Consider the following 20,424-nt stretch of genomic DNA (forward strand, 5'->3'; position numbering starts at 1 on the left):
ACGTACCCCTCACTTTTTATACATTTCGACAATTCTGATATCATTACTGTTTTTACCATGAACAATATTTGGCTGGCTTTATAGAGAAGTGACCCCGGCTACGGCTTGTGAACCCAGCATATACAGGGCAATGCAACGTTAAAGATCTTTCGATCAATGTATGGAGTACAAAAATCAAATTCTAATACTTTCAATATAACAGAGGTAGAATGAATGTAGGCCCATAAATGATTTTTGAGACTCCAGTCTGCATTTCGAACAATTTAGCAGTATTAAATTTCAGGCAGAAAGAGAAAGAAAACGGGAGCCTGATTACAGAGTAGTGTACGGATGTGTGAGTATGCATGTATGTGTTTGTGTGTGTGTATGTATGTATGTATGTATGTATGTATGTATGTATATATGTGTGAGTGTGTGAGAGTGCACGGTGATGTGTGTGTGAGAGTGTGTGTGTATTTTATTCAAGTGTAAATTGATATTTATATATGTAACAGTTGTAACATGAATAATCTTGTCCAAGTTAATTTTTAGTGTGAACACTTAAACTGAAAAATAGGCTCAATTACTTGTATGATTGTACTGTGTAATTTTGATAGAATGAAACAAAATATACTGGATAAAAGTGAGTGTGTGTGTGTGTGTGTGTGTGTGTTTGGTGGTGCAAGCATTGATTGATTATTACCGCGAAGAAAAAAGGGGGTGCAAATACTGCTTATTGCGGCCTTTTGATTAAAAAAAAAGAAGCTGCTATATCAAACCAAAATGAGATTCGTCGCACATGTCATATCACTAGGTTGTGACAATCATTTAGAAAGATTTTTTTTTCAAGTCTGAGACAATTCAAGGAATCAAAGCATAGGGGTAACAAGATGAATGACGTGCAAGAGCATGCTTTTCTTTCCGGTTTGGCTAATTTGAGCTGAAATTTGACACATATCATATCATTTTTGGTTCTCATTTTTAGCGGAAAAATATTAGCATGAAATCCTTGTGACGTATTTAACCGATTTGTTTCTTGTTTTGTAATTTTACCACATTGCATTACTGACGCGTTTAACGTCCTTTTGAAGCTCACATATCCATTTATTCATTTATGACACTTAACTGTTGAATGCCATGTTTCAATGACGTTTCACAATTACAGTTGTCTCATGTGCGTTATGGCATTCGAGTGACCTTATCAGAATCGTCTATCAATCAATTCATTAGTTCGAAACGATTAGCCATGTTCTGACAAATTTCTGCGTCAGCTGTTTTTGTGACATCACAGATTTATTCCAAAATGTCATCTGCCCATCTTTCCGCTGAGGATGACTTTTGTTCATATAAAATACCTAATACAAGCTCCATATCACTGCTTTTGCGACATCTATAATCTAGTTTAAGCTGTGATGAAACGAGTACTGGACAATCACTGTATCACATATCGGTAGATCGACTCCCACATCCAATACTTTCAACCCGCGACAGGCATGGCCTTTGCAGCGATGGGATTACGCATCATTTAAGGGAATCGTGCTGAAAATTGGAAGTAGTATTAACGTAAATGATATGGAAGGACAACCCAGGAGGGAAAAGCTAACAATACGGTAATTTGACAGTGCTATATTTTCCGGCTAGTTGTTCCACTGATATCCTACACCCTTTTCATTTAAAAACAGTTTAGCGAAGATATGAAGGCGTCATACATGTCATATAATATTCTATTTATATATCAACATGTATATTGCATGTAGCTATATAGGTATATAGGCACGTACATATACGAATATTATATAATTATGATAATATACACATAGGTATTGTTGCAGGTATACGTTAAATACATACACTCAGAAGGTCGGATAATCCATTTACAAATTAGCATCACGTTCGAATTGTTTCAAAATAGCAGTGCATTCCGCTGTAGGATTCGGCTGTAGAATTGTCTGTCCGTCTATAATTTGCATCTCTGCATGTATTTGTGTGTGTGTGTTTGTGTGTGTGTGTGTATGTGTTTTTATATATATATATATATATATATATATATATAATATATATATATATGTATATATATAAATGAATACGTAAATGAATGAGTAAGTGAAAGTATAGATCCATAAAATAAAATGCAGATCTGCAGATCAATGATGTAAAATTCACATCTTAGAAATAGTGTCTGTAACATGATTGTAATATCCACGACCTGTTAGCAATCTGTATTCCTTCCCTTTTCCTGAGTCCCTTGTTTTTTTCTGTTTTGGTTTTATTTTTTCCCCTTCCGGTTCTCTCGGTTTCTGCACTCGGTAAAATGCAACTGCAGAAGACGACATTATATGAGATGCTCTGTTTCACACCTGTATGTCCATGTACCTTGGAGAACGGGGCATTTGTACAGCTGGAAGTGGTTGCCTTGGCAACGGCTCCGAACAATGCCAATACTGCATATTAAGGATGACTTCCAGTAAATACTGTTTTTTATTTCCTTTTAAAGGGGTTCTTAGTTTGAAGAAATGAAAAGGTGTATGTTAAAGGGTTCCCATCTGTAATGGTAAATGTGTTCATTCAATGCATCAGAGATACATGAGGGTAAGAATCACGAACAGACAATTTCGTAAAAACCAAAATTGTTCGAAATAAACTGAACTGCCACACGATGACTTTACTTCAGTCTTTTAGTTTTTTTTCTTTTTATTTATTTTTGCGAATCCGCATGGAGTATAGTTTGTAAATATGTTTAGATCTATTTTTTTTTGCCTCCTTCTTTATAAAGAAAGGACCTTATTAAAAAAGATGCTCAGATGAAATATATGATTGGCTCACTCTGAAATAGATATGTCTTACAACATGCACTATGTACATAGTGTCTCTCTCTCTCTCTCTCTCTCTCACACACACACACATGTACGATAAAACCTTTCCATCACAATTAGCTCTTCAATTCTGAAAGCGGAAATATATAGGTCTAAAAGCAGATGTCCTAGCAAAGTAAATGATGGAAACTCAAAACATGAAGGAATGCTTTTTTATATAGAGAGAAAAAAATCTTTGAAATGACTGGTGTATTCAAGACTCATCATTCATTGTGTGTGGATCAGCTTAAACGTCAATGCTTACCACTTTGAAGGGATAATCAAATTGACCTAATTTTTGACGATGTTATCCAATTTGTAATTTTGATCACTTCGGAAGATGGTATGGGATTAGACAATATGTCTGGTCTCCTTCCTTAGACCGGGAACGTAAGAAATGTCAGCGATTTTGATGATATCAATAGCACAAAAAATGCAATGAAATCGCAGCTATTTGTCTTGATGAGGGTAGGAATCCTGTCCGAATAAGGACTCAATAATGTTTTGCAGTGTTAGTAGGAAAAAAAGCACGAAGATTTGTTTGCTATGAATCACGCAATATCAATTCATTTACAAAATTTCCAGAGGGTCCTGCCATTATTGTAACCCTTGTTGTGAATATGTGGTATAGTTATACAAATTAATGTATTTATGATTCGCTGTTCTAGGAAACCCACGTGGACGAAAAGTTTCTGAAAAATAATATAGATGATCGCACACATGGTGCTCGAAATATAAAGTCAGTTCTCTTATTGGTGACTTTTAATCATTTGGTAGTGATGTAGCTTGAATTTTATTCAGTGTCAGAGAAATGGCGTGTTCGCAGCTGGTTATTATCATCTTCTCCCTGAGATTGTAACAATTGGGGGCTTGTCCGGGAAATGAAACAGGGACCTCTCCCAAGGCTTCAAATAATGTTTGATCAATGTAGTCAGTAAAGTGCACATACATAAAATGTCATTTGAGCCACGGACTCTTACTACTTTATTTATTATTTTGGATGTGAGAAAAAAAAATGTGATGGTGTGTTCGGAGGTGTTTTTTTCCCCGATATTATTTGTGTAGCTGAACTTTGTAGACAGCTTTAAGAAATACAGTTATCTATGTCAACTTTATCTTTATCAATAACATTTGTTAGTGAGGAAGAGAGTCCGCACAGTAGAAGTCGGGTAAAACTTTTTTTTTTTTGTAGGGGGTGATGTTATAAACATTCATATATGCAAATTAATATATACATGATTCGTTCGAGGAACCCCACAGGGACGAAACGTTTCTAATATAGGAGAGGAGATTACACACATGCCGCTTGATACAAAGGGTCAGTTCTGTTATCGATGGCTACTAATCTTTTTTGTGGTGATGTAGCTTGAGTATTGTACGGTGTCAGAGAAAAAAAAAAACGTGTGAGCTGCTGATAGTGATAATCACCATCTTCATCTTGAGGTTGTCACACACCACTATAGACGAGGTACCGTGACGTCAAATGACTCGTTGGCTGAGGAGCAACAACAAATCACGTGTGCATTAGTCGCGTAGCTCTAGCGCGCAGTACGCGCCGCCTGCCTATCACGGGACATGGGATATAACACTTACGCGCTTGCCAAGCGCGTGGGGGCTCCATAAGCAGTTTTTGCCCCCTCAGAATGACATCATTGGAACTTCGTCCATCGTCAAGTACACAGCTTTCCTCCTAGGCCGAAAGGGGCGTAGTGGGTAAAAACATCTTGTCAAAAGATGTTAGCACCAGCGTATGGGACTCGAACCCTCATTTTCCAAAGTCAAGAGTCCATTAAATTGAATTAGATTTGAAACAATTTTTATTTCCATCAGCAAAAACCACCCATTATTCACCATACCACAGTGACCCTATAGTCCAGTAGACAACCGACAATGGTAGGCCTTTACTTTAACGAATAGAAGTTGCGTTTCCTTTTTCAAGCAATTAACCGTAACTGTCGCCGAATATCATGATACTAAGTATTAAGTTTCATGTGAATGCATGTATGCGTGAAGTTTTTTTTTTTTTCAGACATAAATACACGTGGTAGAAATTATGTTTTATGTTTTTTTTTAATGGGGGGGGGTTTCTTGAAGTTTTATTATTACTCTGTAAAGTTTTTTTTTTAACTCTCATTGAAAATGAACCAATTCAACATAGTGAAGCGAATAGAAGATGGCACACTTTTCACATCTCATGATTGTGGGTAGTTTTGAGACTTTTGAGACTCTGTACACCACCACTCAAATCTTTTCTGCATCTTTTCCAGCTTTCCCCCTGACTGCACCCTGTATGGTTATTCACCTGCGCTCTTCTCCCCGGTCCAATTTGATAATTCCCATCTCTCTCCCCCTTCCTTCCTCTCTCTCCCGCTCTCTCTCTCTCGCTATCTCTTCCCTCTCTGTCTGTCTGTCTCTCTCTTCTTGTTTGCATTACCTACGCCTAACTGGAATTGGCTCGACCAGTATGTCTCATCTTACTCTTTGGTATCGCTCCGCGGAGCAATTCTCCTCCGGCACTTCACCTGTGGTTCAGAAGACTGGTGGTCGACTTCCTTCTTGTAACGTTTCGTTTTCCATAGTGACCCAACAATGCCCTTGCCCAAATCTACATAGGTTGCATCTTTTTCCTTCTTTTGAACCATTTAAATGATAGAGAAAGGATTATCATCGAGAACGTCAAGTACCTGACCGGATTCACCTCGACGTTCTACCTTGTTTCCTGTTTGCTTTTTTCTACATCTTTTTCATTACGAACTATCATTGACTATCAACGGGAAAAGTAGCAGTTGTCACCTGTATGAATATATAGTTGATATATATGTGGATTTTATATATCCACCAATCAACGGGAAAAAAAGACTTTCCCTCCAGATATAAAATACAGACATACTGATGAGTATACATCTTATACATTTCCCAACAGACCAAAAATCAAAAAGTGAAACGTAGGGCAGGCACCATGTTTTCCTCTTCTCCAGCCCTGTATATTCGCTACTCTACACATTAAATAACATGCGTATGAACTGTTTATAGTCAAGGTTTAGTTACATATTAAGCTTGAGTACCTCACAAGCGTCTTGTCTGCTTTGCATTTACGGTAGCTCTACTTCTATTTATTGTTACTCTGATCCAATTCAAGTTCATATTAGTTTCTTTTGTCGAATATAGCGGTTATTATAAGCCGAAAATTATACTTTCCTAGATTATATTTGAACCATCAGATGTCCTGAGTCGGGTAAGAAATGTCCAATGTCAGACCTAAGGAAGGGATAGATAGGTAGAGAGATAAAGAGACAGTACAAGAATGAGAGAGAAAAACGGAAATATTTTGATTTTCATGTGCTATCGTACTTTTGGGTGCAACAAAGTGCCGTAAAATAATACGGTCTTTAATTTCATATCTAACCAAGATGGTTGAAAGAGGTATCAATAGTGATTAAACACAGCATTAAATCTCATTATCACACAAAACACTGTATTAAACAAGGCGTGGTATCACAGAGTTGGGAAGTATGTAGGATAGATAAGAAAGGAGTAGAATCTTCGGAGTATGTCAGAACTTTCTCAAACAGTTGCAACTTTTTACAAACTTCAATAAAAAAAAATGTTCATGAATATTACATTGCGTGGTTTCCTGGTTCCTTAATGGCCTCTTGATTTCAATCTGTTCAGTTAATCCTTAAATCCCTCAAGCAAAATCATTGATGTACCTTCGCTCAGTACATTCCAAAAGCCTCTCAGTTCAAACAATATGCCTGAATAAAGTGATATTCTATCACATTGGATTCTATTTATACTCTGTCTATTCACAGAGCAATAATCATGGCAATACCAAATTGTAAAGCATAATCAAGGTAGCGGGTAGAAAAATGACAATAGTTTTTGACAAGACAATATTCAATTACGATGGTCTTTAAAGATAATTGCGGTTTAGGAAATGCCACGGATGGAATGGTTTAAAATGGGAAAAGATATCTATGAGTTATGGAAAAGTATCTAAGGTATTGGAAAAACGATATACTGTGTATGTATTTAAAGAATAGTGTAGCCAGTTAACCCGATATTTTTGCATTTGTTTTTCATATTCAACCGCCATATACTGTGACGTCATACTACGTTCATTGAAAACATAGCAATCTGTAGGGACCTACGTAGGAAGTCGGCTGCATTACATAATTATTGTGGTCGTGGAGTGCTTTCTCGAATTTTCCACTTCAAAGAATAGACAGCTTTTCGCGGTGTGGATATGCTTTGATTTGGTTAGTCGGCAATCGCAGTGTAACATGTTTTCTGCAACCCATCTCTATCGTCTACGTTTTAACCAATGTCCTGTATTCTTTTTTTTTTCCAACAGCATGCACTCGGTGCTGAAAGAAAAGGCCATCCTCAACGAGGGCACAGAAGATGAATTGGTGAGTGCGGGGCATATTATGATTTCTGTCTTTATTCAAATTGATGAAATTCTTGTTGTTTGAGTTAGGTTTTTTTTAATCGCAACTGATTGACAAATTGCCCCACGTCGACCTTAAAAACTGAACTGATAGTTGTTTCAGTAGCAGCCATGATAAAAGAAATCATGGGCATCCATCAAATACTCGAGCAGGATCAGGAGGTCGTAGTTTCAAATCCTGCCCGAGTACGTATGCCAATGATTTCTTAATGTGTCATAGCTACTACTAAAACACTAATCAGTTCAGTACTGATTTGCGTCTACATGGGGCAATTTGTCGCGCAGTTGCAATGTCTGTCTTTCTGTCGATTTGTCTCACATTGTGTTTGGCTTCTTCCAACTTCTACAGACATATCATGTGTGTATACATATGCATGTTAATTATGTATGCATAACATATGATACATGTTATAGAAAGTAGGCTACATACAGCTGTATGTATGTGCGTATGTTCGTATGTGTATACAAACCCAGACTTGGGAAATAATTCTCGCTTTACATTGTTACATTGTTAAGTTCCTGTTACACTTTGTCTCTGTTGTTAGGTCTCAATTATAGTTCTGATTATCCTTGTGCTGGTTCATACATCTTTCAATCGAAAAAAAAAAAAACAAAACACTTTATAGTTGGAATCATATCCATTTGTATTTTAGCCGGACGCATTATCTTCAACTTTTTCTGTCTGTCTGTCTGTCCGTCTGTCTGTCTCTTTTTCTTCTTCTCCTCCTCTTCCTTTTTCTCATTCTTTCTCTGTCAATCTCTCCTTTCTCACTTGATAAGATTACAAAGAGATTACTCCAGATCGGCCGCGTAAAGCGGTGCTAATCACATCAGAGCGAAAAATTGAAATATCATGCAGAGTGCGGTAGAGCTATAGTAACATATGCCGGGTGGTTGATGCTCGTATGGCGTGCGGGGGAATATACCCCTTCCATTCAGTTCATTGAAATTCTGGATGCATCTAAACATGTCCCTGTTAAATAAATCGGTATGTCTAAAACGGGGCATTGGTTTAAACTGTGTTTGCGAGCAAGCTGTTCTCCAATAGAGTAAGATGCGACCCTTAATAAATGAATACCTTTTGCGGTTGGGAATACCAAAACGTTAAACCTTGTAGGCTGCTTTCATACGTTCGCTTTGAGTAAACATGCGTTGCATGAAATTCCATGTTTTATTAAATAAAAAAAAAAGGTATCCATGAAATTCAAGAGAGTGGGCCTGGGGTCTTGGCAAATAATAACAGCCACATCAACATAAAACTATATACAGGATACACCAGTTGTCTACACCATAAAATTATAACATTTCAGAAATAGAGATACAATGAAATTTGCGAAATACGTAAGTACAATACTTGCCAGACTGGTTTTAAAGTCGGAGTAAAAAGTAAATGGTTTCATCATAGGTTCACATTACAGCTAACGGTGATTGCGTTCTCCAGACGATTCTGGAAATGTGGTGCAGCAGTGACGGTGACTGTCACCTTTAAAATTGTCTAAAAATTATGTTATCCAATCAGCGGCATTGGAACTACTACACACCCTTTAAAAGTCATCATCACAAAATCACGATTCCATTCGATCTGGGCAGCGTTTCATGAATGTTGTCAATCAATGACAAAACTTAATGTTATAAGCTACTGAAAGCCTTGCATCTGATTGGCTGAGAGCGAATTTGTCAGGGAAAATCACGTGATGAAATGCCCCTTCTGAAATCTGCAGTCTGAAGACGGAGATATAAGTCGTCATTGTAAAATATTATCAATCAATAAATTCTTCCTTTCACAATAAAAAAAAAACCTGCACTGACGTCAGAGTAATCAGGTATCACTATGGTGATTATGACCAGTTTTCATTTGATTGATGTTGACTCGATGTCATTTCCATTCTCTGCTCGACAAATTTAAAGGCCAGCTTGTGCATTAAATTTGAGTGTTAGGCAAGTGAAGATGCAAAAACAGTGACCACTTCTGAATAAATGTTCTTTGACACTATTTTTCAGGATCAAAAAAAAAGAAGAAAAAACAACAACAACCACTGGATACCGCCACGCAAAACACATCAAGCAGATGCACACATTTAACGTTTTTTTGTGTGTGTTTTTTTTAATCTGTATGTATATTATGGACTGGACACAACCTGCTGGAAATGCGTAATGATTGTTCTCCCATTGCATGCACGGTATACAAAGGTTTAATACAGGGCAAGTTTAGTACTCAATTTCCAATATTTTTTTCAGTCTGCAGTTTGAAGAATCAATCCAATCAGAGAGGATTAGAGCATTTATTTGTGGTATCAAGTAGATTATCGCAGAAAGTACGAAAAAAAGAAGTGGTGCTTAACATAATATCATTGGATACAAAACTGACTTAAGAAGAGCTTTCGACAAACTTTGATGTTTGCACGCAATCTTTCTCAAATTCTTACTTTGACATAACCTGATATGGCAGACTTAGGTCCACTTCAAACTCTCATTGAACAATGTTTTGTTAAACTTTTAAACACAACATGTTGAGGATTTAATTTCCCTCGTAACGAAGAAGAAAGGAAAACATTTAGACACAATAACAGACGCACATAAACTTGGAATAAGCCCTAACATTCTTGCTGGAAGCTGTTCGCAGCTGTTTGGTGACATGCATGGTTCTCACGACGCGGTTTCGAGTTCCCGACACCAACCTCACTGCCCGGAGCTACGGCAAGGCGTGAGGATAGCCGAACGCTTATTGTTTCGCATTCCCACCGCTTTATTACATTTTCAATAAATTTCGCCTCGAGCCGTTGATGACAAGCCATTTGGAGTTAAATGGGCTTTAGGGATAGATTCCGGAAAAAATAGGGGTTTCCAAACGAAGTCATTGTAAAGGTCACTCGCTGGGAATTGATATGGGTTATTTTGAGGAGGATTTTTGTGTTTTTTCCCTTCGGTGGCACGTTCAAACGCAGCACCAGACTCGATTGCAAAACGGGTACTGTGTCTCAATATCAGGTACACACACTATCAGCAAAGTGAGATGTAGTACATTTTCGATATATTGTGTTGTGTGTCTGTTTTCGTCCTATCCAATAAAACTTTCTCGGGATTTTTAAAGGGTAGTCACCCTCTCTTGCAAATACAGTGTATAACCTCACTTTTTATCAACAACAGTAGCAGCTGCAGCAAATTTCTCTTCACAAAAATAATGAAGATTGTATTCTTTCATGTTACTACGCACCAACAATGACACAATAGTCCCATAGGAAATATATTGAATAGGATGAAGCTCACCCCCCCCCCAAAAAAAAAAAAATACAACGACAAACAAACGTAGGTGTTAAAATTCGCAGTGAATTAATTTATCAGTGTGATATCATATTATCTTGAACATCACTCTGTTACGATCACGGCAGTCTTTCCACTATAGCTCACTGACAAGGCTGAATTCGGAGATAGGGACAGCAGACGTTCTTATGTCGTTTGAACACAACTCCTGGTGGCTGTGTCATTTTCGCGCCACCTTCATTCAACTCCAACTTCCTGCAGCCTGGCGTCCTAGTCGGTTTCTGCCCCGCCTTCTCTCGCCTGAGCTGCCTGCTCACTCTCGCTTCAGTGAGCCGGTTCGATTGACTAACACAACCAGGCGATCGATAACAAGCACGCTTGACGGGGATAGGAGTATCGATTGATATCGTTCGTCGTTATTACGTTGTTGTGATTTCTGGTTTCTTCTCGTTTCTATTCACTTTTTTTTCCCTTCCTGGCATACTCGCGAGGTGATTGAAATTTACGTTATAGTTCAGTGATATCGTTATGAATACTTCATCTCTTTCAAGGAAATGACTATTCATATCAAAAGCGAAAAACATTCGTACGCAATGGTCAAGGACAGGTTTAGTCATTATTTATCTGGAAAGATACAGCAAGTACTCTTCAGTGATCTACCTTTATGTTTTGATATATATTTCATCACTTTGACTGCTTGTACACTTGTTTCTTTTTCAACTACCTATTTTCTCACGGTGGATAATGCAGCGGGAATGTAATGGTTTATACTATACTCGATGAGATATTATACACAAATGAATAATGTATAGTAAAATGAATGTATCCAGAACTGAGTCGTAGATTTGTGAGCATCGTGCAGTGCAAGTCGAGAAGGCATGAAACCACGTAATTCTACGTCCAACTATGTTTCTTGCAGTAAACCGGGGAGGGGGGGGGGGGGGGGGGGGTGACGAGTAAACGAATACAGTCATGGAAATTATTGAATAGGTGGGACGCCCTCACCGGAGATGGATTGGTCTAATTTATCGGTTTAGATTGCATTGTTCAATTAATTCATGATTAACATGAGATGGTATATCAATTTTGATTAAGTGACACACAGCACAAATTGCATTTAGCTATTCATTCGGCGTATTAATGGAGCACGATCTTTTATGTGTGTATTTGGACGTGTGTATGTGTGTATGTGTGTCCCCGTTATTCAAGTGACAGTCTTACCGTTGGAAAAAAAAATATGATTGTGTGTAATGTCAGGATATGATTCCATTGTATTAATCATGTAAAGGATTGATACACAGTTAATGGCGTGCGTCATGAATACATGCTCAAAAAGAGGGCAAAATCCGATTGATCCAATTCAGTGAGACAATCAATGGAAGAATGACGAAATGAAATGATTATGTCGTCATTATAGCTAGAGACAATAATATGCCGAGAAAGATATATATATATATATATATATATATATATATATATATATATATATATGTATATATATATATATGTATATATCTATCTATATATATATATATATATATATATATATATATATATATATATATAATCATATGAAGAGCTGGGGACAGACAGAGAAAAGGAGAGAAAGATGAAAGGAAAGAAAGAAAAAAAGCTCGACTTGCGCGTGTTAGTTCTTAATGTGTCTGACGCAACTCCGTGAAGTCTTCCTTCGGCGATTTTTCTTAATCCGTTAATGCCCCTATTTCATTCATATCAATTAGATTTCCATTCAAAGATAACAACTTTCACGATAATTTGCAAATCGCTACAGTTTGTTGAGGCGGCATCCTGAAGAAATAGAACGAAAGAAAAGAAAAGAAAAATGCTCGATAACGAGTTCAGGTTGTGCCATCATCGCAACATACACCCTCAGGTGAATTGACTGATTATGTTGCGTCATCACATACGTTTCGTTCTCTAAATCCCCTAGGCAGTTGATTATTTTTGGTATTAAGGTGAGAATAACATAAAGATAGGGAGAGAGAGAGAATATATATATATAGAGAGAGAGAGAAGGAGAGTGAGAGAAGGAGGGTATACTCTCTGATACAACATACAAATAATATATTCCTTCGATTCCTTTCTGACTATAACGTGTTACCAGAAAAAAAAAAAAATATATATATATATATATGATATTCATTGTGGAACGATCTTATCATTTAGGGACCTCAGCTGAAACCTCTTACAGATGAACATAAGTAAAGATATTTATTACGCGATGTAGAACAAAAAATAATCCTTGATGGTAAAAGCAAACAAACCTATTTTTATGTGTGTTCGTGTATGTATGTTTGTGTTTCAAATAGGTTTACAATTACTATGCAGATCTTGTAGTTTTTCATATTTGTATTATTCTTTTTTCTTTTCTTCTTGTTGTCGGTTAAAGGGGAAAAGATTGAATTTTTATCACCACGCACATGTAAGATATCACGGTGGACATAAACTCGACTTTTCGATGTATGTTTTCTCTCCTCTCTTGCGCTGGCTTTGATGAAATAGAGGGAAAAAAACAGAAACAATGGAGAAACTTGGGGACTCTCTCTTTCTGGAGTTTTTTCTTTCCCGGGTGTATAATCAGCTTCGGCGAGCCTGGCGTCGTCTGTAGGAAGTTAGACCTTCGATTCCCCCTCCTCTAATTATGCGTGCCCAGAGAGGCGAGAAAAATTACCAGAAACGAGGAGGAGGGGATGGCACACCAGTGATTCCGGAATCCTGGAGTTCTTCCGCCCAGAGATATCGGGGAGAAAGAGAGAGAAATATGGACAGAGAAGAAGAAGAATAGAGAGAGAGAGAGAGAGAGAGAGATAGAGAGACTGGAAAGGAGAATAAAGACGACAACAAATAACATCAACGATAAAACTCAAGACATAGTTGTAGACAGAACAGGGAGAATGCGCGCGCGCGGGAAAGCGCGAGGGGGAAAAAAAAGAAGAGAGAAGGCAACCAGATCGATAATCTTTGTAAAGCGTTCTGAGAGGTTGGTGCTTGGCGAGGGGGGTCATTATTTGCCATCGCCAATTCCGCCGCGACACCTGCCCGATGAATGAGCCATGAGGATGGTCTTAATGACATCAAGGGAGATCACATCAGGGCCCTGTTAATGTCTAGGAGTGCCAGGCAGCGTTCAATCACATCTTATTCTTTCTTCTTCTTTTCTTTTATTCTTCGACAACAAGTAATAGACTAACAAAAATAAGCAATAATAAGAATGTAAATAACGACAGCTATAGACAGGGTAGACAACAAAGGGAAAGTAACTGTACGTCTTCGATAGAAGCCAATTGAAAATTTTATCATTGTCAGTTTACGTATAACAATTAATTCATTGAAGGTCCTTTGAGGTGATTGATAAAGTTTTGTGAAATGTGTGAAGGTACCAGGAATTAGTCGGTTACTTTTAAGTATTATGTGTCCTTTAAAGATCGAGTTTTGAACATTTTCCTTTCATGCTGTAAATGAGACATAAACTCCTGTTTCTTTACTTTTTTTTTGGGGGGGGGGTGGTGAAACTATCCGCAATATCATCATGTTTCACATCAGTGATCTGAGAAGCAATCTCAGCACTTGGATGTAATTCTTTATGAATAATGTATTCTCCTTTGAAGGGATTCTCTTGATGTATATAGGTACAGTAGTTAATCCAAACGACTATATTAGCACCTTCCAAATGGGCAAAATATGAGAATATGGCCAATAGGTGCGTTTTCCTGCTTTTAAAGGCCTCAACCCTTCGTGTGCTTTGAGCGTCAGTTCGTCCTGAAAACCTCAATCAAAAGCCTGCCGTATTTTCTTATCGTTATACACGGCAATGTGGTGATAAGACTTTTTTCATATGCTACACATCTAATTTCATGACCCATCAGTTATTGTCATAATGAAAGTAAAGGTCCGATACTCAGGTGATCGTTACACTTTTGAATCCACTGAATCACCGGTCATTATGGGTGAAACGGGAAATTTCAAACACCACGCCAGCCACAGTGTAAGGAGTGTCAGGTTTGACAGCTTAACACTTAGGAAAACTCGTCAAAACTTCTAACTATTAAAATCTAAAGGGTCTTCAAGACTTTGAACACATTTCTTAGATTATTGTATGCTTTCAAACTTCGAATTAAGACACATGTCAGACACCGGAACCTTCGATATCAGCTGCGCAGATCAAACTGCTATTTTGATGTTGACGAAAAACTCAACCCCAGCCACTATAACTGTTGTAAGCTCCTCTTCTTTTTCATAAAGTTCTTAATCTTCTTCTTCCGAAGTTGTTGTTGTTGTTCTTGTTGTTGTTGTTGTTCTTCTTCTTCTTCTTCTTCTTCTTCTTCTTCTTCTTCTTCTTCTTCTTCTTCTTCTTCTTCATTTTCTCCCTAAGTTGTCCATCATTATCTTCTTCGTCCTCTTCATGTATGACACACTGTACCTGTTTGACACTGTTACTGACTATTGTTAGTCGTCTCCAGCGTAACTGCGTATGGTCAAGATCACTCGCTCGTTTTCTTGTGTGGTTGTAGGTGAGTGGGCAACTATGATAGCACCTTGCTCTTTGCGATGAATGAATGAAGTGAGTTCTGTTACGCGCGTGAGTCGTGAGTAACTCGCGCATGGAAGCCGGGTCCTCGACCATGCAATGTCCTATCCGAGTGATAAGGGGTCACATTACTTTGACTTTCCCTCTGAGTTTCATGTCTAATACGTGTATAATGTGTGTCGATCTTTCCAGGAGTGCTTTGGCTACAAACGGCGCCTGTGGAGGACGGTGCTCGCTGTTATCTTCACTATTTTCACAAACGGGATCCCACTCCTCATCTGCAAATGGAAGCCAGAATGGAGGGTAAAGGCCCTCTGCGTCAGGTGCAATCTCAGCGATGCCGATTATCTGCTACTGAAAGTGAGTACAAGCTAAACTTCAAGAAGAATTCTCCCTCACCCTTCGCTCATCCTCACTGTTTTCACCCCCCCCCCACCCTTCCTCTCACTCACACCTCCTCCACCCTTCCTCTGTCCCTTGCTTTTCTCCTAACTCTCCCTCACTTTCACTTTCGCCTCCCCTTCACATACCCTAACCTCCTCCGCCCTACCCTCACCCTTCTCTATCCCCTCACCCCCACATTAAACCCATCTCTTCCCTCCTCCTCACCCCTCCCCTGACTTTCATCTTCCCTTTACCCCCCCCCCCTCTAACCCGTCCCTCCCTGGTCCCTCCCCTCAATCTTCCCCCTAATTCTATCCCTTCCCTTCTCTCACACTCTTCCCCTCCTCTCACTCTCCCCTCTCCCTTACCCCTCCCCTCACCCTTATCTTTCCCATCCCGTTCACCCTTCCCCTCTCGTTCACTCTTCCCCTCCTTCTCACCATTTTTACTCACACCCTTCCCCTCTCTCTCACTTTTCCCTCCCCGTCATTCCCCTTCGTCGGTCTCCATCTCACCCCCTAGCTCGTCTCACTATTCCCCTCCCCTCACTAACCCTAACCCTAACCCTAATCCTAATCCTAATCCTGAACTTAATCCTAACGCTAACCCTAACACTAACCCCCTGGCTCCTCTCACTATTCCCTTCCCCTCACTAACCCTAACCCTAATCCTAATCCTAGTCCTGAACCTAATCCTAACCCTAACTTCTTACCCTAAACCTAACACTAACACTGATCTTTGTCTATCCTTATCACAAACTAGTATTTAGGGGGTAAATGTCGGGGGGGGGGGGAGTAATTCCTCTGATACTGCCATTATTCAGACGTTTTGAGAGAGATTAGATGACAGCACGTCAGCAAGAGTTTCTTGTAAAAGGAGATATTAACCATTTCGACAACTTTCGTCGAGAATTTTGTGATCTGGATTCGAAAATAAGTAGGACACCATCTTAGGCATTTGTTTATCAAATACAACGGGCGTGGCATTAACTTGAAATCACATCATTAAATTTTAACTTCCAACCACCTGCTCATAAACCAAAACTCATTATCCTTTGCTTATTGGCCTCAACGACCGTGCATTTGGAATTATCAGGACATAAATAGTTAGCCACTAATAGCCACTAATAGTTTAATGAGAGATTGGAATCGGATCTCCTCCTCCAACATTCCCTTGTCTTGGAAGGTCGGACAGGTGGTGGTAGTGAAATTTCGGAAATTAACTCTTGCAGCCAGGGTGAATCGTATACTAGAAGTCGTCAATTGTTAGCTCGAAGGTTTTCGTCTTCTTCTCTTTCTCCTTCTTCTTCTTCTTCTTCTTCTTCTTCTTCTTCTTCTTCTTCATCTTCTCCGTCCTTTTAGAATCTTAAATGTTACAGCTAAACGAAAACACGCCATCAATGCCCGTTTACGTTTAAAGAATTAAGGCTAATAGAAATGCAATTACATTTCTGGTCTGGACTGCTAATAAATTAATTAGCAGAATCAGAGTATATTAAAATGCTCTCAGAATAAGGAACAAATAGTCATGTGTTCAGTGAAGACATTCTCCCTTATACCAAATTGGCGCTATTTAGGACCAGGGAGGTGCAGGAGAGACCTCCTTGCTGGGACTATAATAGAAAAGACTGTATACATAATGGTTTTAAAGGTATAGTTCCAACACTTCAGACAATGAACTTAATCTTTAACATTCGTCATGTACAGATGACAGAATGGACCGGTAAGCACTATCATTTTCGATGCAAACATTTCAGTTGTAATGTCTGATTGAGAGAAACAAAGCAAATTTTGTCAAACATCCGATCATTTACTTCGCTACATCCCATGACAGGACTTTTACAAGAGATGGCACATCAGCGAGGTGAAGACGTCTGAAGTGGAGATTGAAAGGTAAGTTTCCTGTCTTAGAACCACCTCTTCAACACAATGATGCATACCATGAACAGCATAATGTATTCCATTCTTCCGTGGGACAATGATAGCATTGGTACTCCCTATTCCTAAGCAGGTAAATGGTGTAGAAATTCCTTAAGAGCATACTGAAATCATCATAATGATCGGGTCTAATAAATAATTAGACATGAAGTACGTCTCGCATGATTTTGATATTCAAAAGAAGAGTCTAACAAGAATTCAAAATTCTGTTTATTTCTAGACCGTCACATACACAATTGCGTACATATTCATCATGTTATGTAAATAATAAATGTTTTATCAAAATTATGAATACCAATGGAATGCTATTATATCAAGTAAACGTTAATACATCCAATGGTTTTGGTTGTTTCTAGTTATTTTGTAATTGGTCCACATAGTTTCTTTGAGGATTTTAGAACGTTAAACAAGTCTTCTGGTTTAAAACAGTTTGGAAAAGACAGTTTAATTAACATTGGTGATATAATACAATACGTTGATCATGAAGTCATGTTTTGAATGTTTCAACTATATTCAATTAATCACGATTGGCGTGTCATGTTTCAAAATAACCGAAAAATTATCTCTGCAAGATCCATTTCAATTTTGATAGCATCCCTACTTTTGACATTGTCACTTTTACCTTTGTTATCACTTTGTTTGATCTGTCAGCAAGAAGAAGATCACGACAGAGTTTACAAGTGGTATCAACGGTGGTGCAGGTTACACCATGGTAAGTAAACTATATTTCGTTCGCTCATAGTGATCCTCTGTTGCCAATGCTCGTGAATCGAAATAATTTGGAGTCTTAAAGGAGTGATAATTTTGGTTGAGGAGGATGATTCTGATTAAAACTTTTTGCGAGACAGTCAAAAATGACTTATATGAACACAATCCTTAGAGGTATTAAAAGTTTATCTGATGAAAATAATTTGTTTTGAAATGACTTTGGGTGTCATCTGTTACTGAAACCTCTTTGTTTCTGGATGTCTCAACCATTTCAAAACAAATTTTCATCGAATAAACTTTGAATTCCTCCTAGAATTGTATACTCTGTCATATTTCACACGATGTTTCTCATCGTCTCACAAAAATAAAGTCGGAAAGCTGAAGCCCCATTTCACCCAAACTATGTCATCCCTTTAAACATGTGTGAGAGAGCATAGATAGTCGCGCAAAGATAATTCGACACTGTTTTTCTTTTTTTTTTCTTTCAGTAATCTCTCTCGTAGCGGACTGGATGTAAACTTTCGGAATTAAAAATATAAAATATTCATAGTGATGTGTAAGATTCAAAATGAATGAACGAAAGAAAATGTGAACACTTCGTTCAAAACAGTCATTAAGAAATTATATTTTGCTGTTCGATTGATGCTTGTCGTATTGTACGATTACTCTATATGTCAAGAAACACAGTTTTGAATGTACCGAGTACAAATCATTTCTCTCTCTCTCTTTCTCTCCCTCTGCCCACAGACGTCAGTGAGAACGATGAAGTATTTTGTCTTTCAAAAGCTGAAGTACATTTGGGCGGGTGAAAGAAATACATTCGAAAGACTACGGTAAGCCCCTGTATATCATTCTTAACTCTCTTTTGCGCCATAACGTGGGCTACAACTTCGATTATATAATTGCCAGGCATGCTCAGATTATATTGATCTTATCGTATAGTATATATATGTAACATGATACCATGCATATTTCAGACATCACCAAAAATGAAATAAATCTTAAAATATGATAGGGAAATATAGCATCCCGCTAAAAACAAACAAAACAAACAAACAAACGAACAAAAATGAATAAATAAGCGCCTTTCTAGACCTTTATCATCAGGTTCTCGTTTTGATAAAAGAAGTCACCAGCATTGGTCACTATATATCGTTCAAGACATGTAATACATACACCTGATTGATTAAACTTCACAACTGCTGAATTCGTCCTACTTACTGGATGAAAAATCCCACTGCATGATACTGATAGACATGTCCACTCAGGCGTGTACCGGCAGGCTAATTCGTACAATTGAAAAATGAAAGATTTCACATCCCAAATAAAACCAATTCAGCCCATTAAATGTAAAGTGGGTAGGTGATCGTCTGCAAAGTGTAATCTTGATGTACACGACTTATGCATGGAAATGTGTGATGTGCACAAACGTTTAATAGCACACACGCAATACTTTATTATATTATATTATATTATATCAAATGATATTACATCATATTGTATTATATTGCATTGTATCATATCGTATTATATCATATTATATCATATCATATTGTAATATAATATATTAAATTATATTATATTACATTATATTATGTTATATCATCATATCTTAACATATCATATCATATCACATTATATTATATCATATCATATTATATTATATTATATTATATTATATTATATTATATTATGTCATATTATATTACATTATATTTCGCTTCCCACCTTGTTTCAGTTATGTGGGGTTTACATTTAATGTCATCTGTTTGAATAGACTCCCTCATTCAGACAATAGTGATCGAGTCAGACGTGAGACACAAACGTTCTTACACAATGAGATATGCAGATATGTGGTATATATTACAGGTGTCAATGTGATTATATAACCATAATGTTACATATATGTCACAATTCATGAAAAATCACTCAGTATGTACCAATCAAATATGCATATCACAAACATGTGACGTATGGATTACTAGTAACCGAAACTTAAAATTGCAACAACAAATCAACGTTTGCGAAAATGATCCAGCCGATGTAGAGAATTATTTCTAATATAGAAATAAATGCTAATTGTTTGACATGCTTTCAATTTTTCTCTATTTATTTTTTTATTTTTTTATTTTTTACAGGGGCCTGGATGCGAATGTCCCGATTTCCGACTTCTATACTGAATATAATGGGCTCGGTGTTAAAGAACAAGGTATCAGGTAAGTACGTCTAATAGTCTTTGTGCGTTTGTCGTGTTTTTCTGGGTTTTTTTAACCATCTGGATATCTGCTAGAATCGGATTCTGCT

The 20,424-nt window shown here is 37.7% G+C and overlaps 1 protein-coding gene across 1 annotated transcript in view; it reads left to right on the plus strand.

Moving 5' to 3' along the window:
• The window catches only part of LOC139735387 (polyamine-transporting ATPase 13A3-like), a 72,115-nt gene that overhangs the window by 12,025 nt on the left and 39,666 nt on the right, over positions 1-20,424 (plus strand). The window contains exons 2-7 of the mRNA XM_071646136.1: positions 7,186-7,243; positions 15,284-15,451; positions 17,309-17,367; positions 18,064-18,124; positions 18,868-18,953; positions 20,259-20,336. Of these exons, the coding sequence (XP_071502237.1) occupies positions 7,187-7,243; positions 15,284-15,451; positions 17,309-17,367; positions 18,064-18,124; positions 18,868-18,953; positions 20,259-20,336 (509 nt within the window). The 5' untranslated portion in view covers position 7,186. The remainder of the gene's footprint in view (positions 1-7,185; positions 7,244-15,283; positions 15,452-17,308; positions 17,368-18,063; positions 18,125-18,867; positions 18,954-20,258; positions 20,337-20,424) is intronic.

Source organism: Diadema antillarum, unplaced genomic scaffold (genome assembly GCF_040938485.1).
Source record: "Diadema antillarum isolate AM-2024a unplaced genomic scaffold, OU_Dant_1.0 seq00000574_RagTag, whole genome shotgun sequence".
Classification (NCBI taxonomy): Eukaryota; Metazoa; Echinodermata; class Echinoidea; order Diadematoida; family Diadematidae; genus Diadema; species Diadema antillarum.